Source organism: Rhipicephalus sanguineus, chromosome 7 (assembly GCF_013339695.2).
Source record: "Rhipicephalus sanguineus isolate Rsan-2018 chromosome 7, BIME_Rsan_1.4, whole genome shotgun sequence".
In the NCBI taxonomy this organism is placed as follows: Eukaryota; Metazoa; Arthropoda; class Arachnida; order Ixodida; family Ixodidae; genus Rhipicephalus; species Rhipicephalus sanguineus.
In genome coordinates, this window is record NC_051182.1 from 61887184 (window position 1) to 61893183 (window position 6000).

A 6000-nucleotide genomic window follows, 5' to 3' on the forward strand; every position below is an offset into this window, starting at 1 on the left:
ACCATGTTCGAAGATCGTTCGACGTGCGACGTTCCAGGACCAACGTCAAGACTATTTTTTTTCTTCGCTCGACAAGCATAGAACCAAAACACAAACTGTGCATGCATTTCGGGCCTAATAGTTGATTCCTTTTATGCATGGATTGAAGGTGACTGATTGCGGAATAATTAGATATTTAATTACACGCTAATTAGCATAATTTACTGTAACTCACACAAAACAACACATTCCTTCATTTTATTTCTTGGAATGTAATACTGAGTGCCTTGAAATCATGCCGTGGAAATTTGATGCATTTGCAGACAGTGCATCATAATTCGTGACTGAAAGGGTTAGCTCTTAAACGGATCGAGCATACAAGACAACAAATAAACGTACAAACAGTAGATGGAACAACATAAAACACACATGTCAATGAACGGCGTAATAACGTAAAAGAAAATGTATATAGGACATACATGTAAGCAGAATCTCGGTGATACGAACCCGGCTGATGCGAATTCTTGAAATTTCCGGCCGAATTCCATTGTGTCCAATGAGCCAAAATTCGGATGTTCCCAACACTTTTCCGCGTCGCGACGGGCCATACGAACTTTGGCACCGAAACCGTCGAGGAACGATCGAGAAGAGCGAGCGCACACTCTGTCAGAACAATGGCTATCGTTTGTTGCCACAACCGCTGTGGACGGTACCGTGGTCGCTATCGACGTGATCGCCTATGGTGGCGACGAAACTACGAACATACAAGCGCATCCGACGTTCACAGAGTCAAAGCGACGCTGCTTGCCGCAACCTCGGCGGACAAAACCGCGGTAGACGCGATCATAGATAGCAACGAAGTAGTTCTGAAGGCACGTGCGCGGCCCTCGAACACGGATTGAAAACGAAACTACCGTTTGCCGCGACCACAGTGCACGAAACCACGGTCGATGTCGACACAGTCATCGATAGTGACGCTAGACGCAGCGGTCGATTAAAGAATATGATGTCGTCAAAAGGCACGCGGCGTTCCTGTGGTTCTTTGTTTATGACGGTGGTGGAGCGGACTATGGCACTATTGTTTTCGGGTCCCATCACGCGAAGATTTCAGGCGCGCGTTCGCGGCAGCCAGCTGCACCATCCCTTTGTGGTCCGTTCGCGTGTTTTCCATGAAAAACATACACGAGTTATTTCAACGGAAATAAATGTTTGGTGCGTATATCGTGGTCTGAAAACAGATTTTACCAGTTTTTTGTTGATACGAAATTTCGTGTGATACGAGTATTTTCGCTCCCCCTTATGATTTGTATCACCGAGGTTCTACTTAATAAGTAGGACATACACATACTAAGCATAGCTCGGCAAAAAAATTGGAGCTCCCTCGGACTCACTCAAGAAATGTATTTTGCTCTGAGGGCTCACTCGGACTCAGACTCACCAAAATGTTCCTTAGCCGGACTCACTCAGACTCAGACTCACTAAACTTATGCTCAACCGGACTCACTCAGACTCAAACTCAAAACATATTACTCCGCCGGATTCACTCAGACTCAGACTCACGGCTTCACCTGAGTCTGAGTGAGCCTGAGTGAGTTGACTCATAAGTCCGTTGGCGTAAAATTAGCTTTTTCGATCACGGTGTCAATCCTCTTTAACGCCAATACTCACATAATCGGTGATCTACGATACGCCTTTTGACCTTGCACCATCAAATACGAGTTATCATCATACATCATATATAATCATTACCATATATCAATCCAGTAAGGACATTTTTATGAAATACGCGACTCACACAACGTAGTTTTATCAAGAACTTCCCATAAAAGGGTTTGCGGGGGAGGCCATGCCACCCCTTCCCCTAACCCGCGCCTCTGATCAATAAATATTGAGGTGGGGCATGAATGTTAATGTGCTGAGATATGTGTGATAGACTCGAGTAAAAACGTAAGCCGATATAAGGTTGATAGTAATGCTGAAGATGAGTAGATAGGACCGTAAGTTGGCAACAAAAGGTGGAGCTCACTCGGACTCACTCAAGAAATATATGTTGAGCTTAAGGCTCACTCGGACTGAGACTCAGCAATATTTTACTCAAGTGGACTCACTCTGACTCAGACTCACAAATATTTTCTTCAACCGGACTCACTCCGACTCAAACTCGCCAAAATATTACTCAGCCGGACTCACTCAGACTCGGATTCACGGTCCGATCTGAGTCTGAGTGAGTCTGAATGAGTCGACTCATGAGTGAGTTTGCCGACCTATGATACTAAGTGACCATAAAATGCATCAGTCATTTCGAACAATGCCACAGCCATCAAGAAAACGTTTTAACGCTTTACAAGCGCATGTAAGCCCCGCCACGGTGGTCTAGTGGTTATGGCGCTCGACTGCTGACCCGGAGGTCGCGGGATCGAATCCCGGCCGCGGCGGCTGCATTTTCGATGGAGGCGAAAATGTCTGAGGCCCGTGTACTTAGATTTAGGTGCACGTTAAAGAACCCCAGGTGGTCGAAATTTCCGGAGCCCTCCACTACGGCGTCTCTCATAATCATATCGTGGTTTTGGGACGTTAAACCCCAGATATTATTATTATTATTATTACAAGCGCATGTAAGGCTATCGTAGGCAACGTACGGGCCCAGAAGTTTCCTTATACTGAGCACTCCGCGGTCTAATGCCACAAGTTCTGATTGATACATTGAGAATTACAGAGAGATCTTAGAACGAAAGGAGGGGAATTTTTTTCGTCTTTGACGCTGGTTTAGTCATCCCGATGAAAACGGAAATGAATTAAGGTGACGGGGAAGCGCCTTCAGTCACAGCTCAAACGGTAGAGCATCGGATGCGTACTTCGAAGGTTGCGGGTTCGGATCCCGCCTACTGAAAGGGTAAGAGAGAGAGAAAGCTCTTTAATGAAAAAATAGAGAATTCTGCGGGCGTATGTAAAGGCACCTACATGCGGCTCTGTATAGGGGAAAGGGATTCAAGGCAGAAAGGCCCTAGGAGGAAGAGGGCAGGAAAGGAGAAAGAAGATATTATGATCGTGGTATGCGCATGTCACAACGTAATGGTTGTGATGTAAGTTACATTAGAGTTTATCAAGTATAAGGGAATCTTAGGTGCTCGTTTCCCTATTGATAAAACACGGTTGAAGACGCACAGATAATGCAGCCAAGGAAGGCAGAGAAGTCGTCAACTGAACTGTTTTGAGTGCATCGTAGTAAATGTGATGTATATGTGGAAAAATTGGACGAAAGAAAAATCGACTCTGGCAGCGACCGCACCTGCCGGCGGGAAATTGTCTTTTCGTCCGCTTTACTTTGTTCACATCTACGTCACAATTACTACGATACACTTAGGGTAGGGTGAGACTTCGTTTGGTCAAAAAAAGAATCAATTTGGGGATTTTGCAATCACCTGATAGAGAATTTATTAATCTTTCAGAAATTATATCCCACTTGGCTTCAAAAATAATTTTTGGTCCTTTTTTCTTTGACGCGTAGCCAGGAAATGCGCGCGTATCCATACGTAATTTCTGCGTTTTTCTCAAAACAACATCTTTGGAGTTTGTGTATCTTTTTGCTCGGGAGCTATGAGACATAAGCAACTGAAAATTCTCACGTGTGTTAATTAGTGGTGCTCACATAACTGGAACTAGAATAAGTAGCCTAGGTGCATTTGTATTTTTTTAGTATAAACAGACACCATTGATAGGCGGCAATTTTCGTACATCGACAAACGTAACAAAAAAATAACAAATCTATTTTTTCTTGCCCGCTCACAATTTTAGTTCCACTTCTGTAACGCGTTACTAGCTACCTTTGCGCAAATTTGCAATGCTCTGCTAATAGCAGATCTTAACAAAAGATACGTATGTCGAAAAACTGAAAAAAAAATTAAATAAAAAAAGCACTAAATACAACTTGAAACTAATTTTGAGCTCCACTGCGACCTGCGTCTACCTTTATACACATTGCAGATTTTATAGCCATAGTTTTCATTACCACGTATGTACAGGGAAATTTTTAAAGTCACTTTCAAGGTCTCAGCCCACCTAAAAACAGTTCAACTGATAGTCCTTATAGCTTCCTTGAATTCATTATTTGTGGGTATAACAAGTAGGACATACATAGCGAGTTTTTTTCAAGAAATGTGTCCAAAATCCACAAAAATCAGGGAAATGCGATATTTGTTTGATGCCTGCCCAATTACTTCTGCAGCCGCAGTCATCTCAAGACTTCTAAAGACATAATTTTGGACAGTAATTTGGAAAGCGTTATTAGTTGGCTTTTATTTATTTGAGTTAGGCGGCTATATCAAATGAGAGAATTGAAGTCCTTCATGCGAAGAACTCGTTGCAGCTTTGAGATTGCGAAAATGCGGCCTCCAGTAATAATTGCATGAAACGAAATTCACCCAAATTCAGCAGCGAAACCGAAACGTAGAGGAGTGCAACTGCCATATTCTTCTCAGACGTCCAGAGGCCTCTGTAATTGTTGCCTTGAACAGTGACGCCATTCTGGTTCCCTGCTCTTTGCACTCATCGGTGCTTCGGTTTGTTTCTCCGCTGAATTTGGTTGAATTTCATTACGCCACAATAATCACTAGAGGCCGCTTTCTCTATATCTTCAAAGCCGCGATGCGTTCTTCGCATGAAGAACTTCAATCCTCCCTTTTGAGCTAACCGCCTGACTGGGAACCCGGAGATTATGCGAAGCTTCTTCGAACAATGTCTAGCGGCTGCGCGAATCTATATAGTGGTATGGCTTAGTTCAGAAGTGGAAGTGTCTAGGTGTATACATATCCGCATAGCTTTCAGTCCATATCTACGGTGCACTGCCATTCACGTGGACTACTGTACTGGTCAGCCGTCACGATTTGCCAGTGGGAGAAGCCGACGAAGAATGTTGTGTTCCCGTTCTTGCTCTATGTGCTTGCACCATTTCTAAGCTGAACCGGTTATTCTCCTTTTCGGTTCAGGATGAGTTTGGGTTTAGGCCCATTCCGAGAATATTGGTTGCACTTGAGCAACGGCTAAAACTCTGGTTCGGGCACGGTTTTCGGATCGGGTACGGCTCGAAACACATCAGCGATTCTATGTACAGGTTAGCTTATTCAGGTATTACTCTCGTAACAAAAAAAAAAGACATCATATATAATAACCTCGCAACTTCTGCAATGTGTATTACGTTGTACATTATTAAACTGCGATTGTTCATGCTAACATGAAGTTTAGCAAAACACGAACAACGAATGCGCGATAGAAAGCAGCAATGTTTATAAATGAAAAATACACTGGACTGAAAAACGAGCACTAGGAAATTTCTTTTAACATTTCAGAAACGTGTGAAGCGCTCACATTACTAACCTTTTGGCTGCTGTCGATGCGGCGGAATCTTGCCTCGTCTTAACGCAGATTTTCCTTGAAGATTCTTGGACGGGGCTGGAGGCCTCTTGAGACGTCCGTGTCTTTGGTTTGGCCATGGCTGGATCCCTGTAATAAAATAGCACATAAATCACCTATCACAGTTCGACATCAGTAAGCCAATACTTGAAGGATATTGAACAAAACATTTGCCGCCGTGATTTTCAGCCCAATTGAAACCTTGGGTGCTAAAATTGGTTAACACAACGTTGCTTACAGGCATAAACTGGACCAAAATAATGAATTTAATGCGTTTTTCACAAACTGCCGCGTCTGTCGGCCGTGCCGTGAACTAGGGAAGGTGACGTTTAACTTTAGTGGAAATCGGCGCGCCAGCCATGCCAGCCATCGTCCGCTTCTTTCAACCCGCTCCGCTCTCATTACGGTTCCTAAAACCAGTACGAACGGCACCCGCAGCGAACAATGCTCCCGGGTGTGGCATCTATCAGTTCCTTTGTGGAAAGTGGAGAGTGGGATATAAAGGAGAGGTGGAGAAAGGGAAGTAGCAGGACATGAAAACGCGTGACCTGCTTCCGCTGCGAGGACGCTTGATGTCACGGCCGTCGATGCGCCACTCCGCGCGCGCTGGCG

The 6000-nt window shown here is 44.3% G+C and overlaps 1 protein-coding gene across 1 annotated transcript in view; it reads right to left on the bottom strand.

The window, feature by feature from the left end:
* LOC125759113 (gastrula zinc finger protein XlCGF8.2DB-like) overlaps nt 1-5468 on the bottom strand; it is a 52749-nt gene extending 47281 nt beyond the window's left edge. The window contains exon 1 of the mRNA XM_049417406.1: nt 5353-5468. Within this exon, the coding sequence (XP_049273363.1) occupies nt 5353-5468 (116 nt within the window). The remainder of the gene's footprint in view (nt 1-5352) is intronic.
* Nucleotides 5469-6000: the final 532 nt, after the last annotated feature.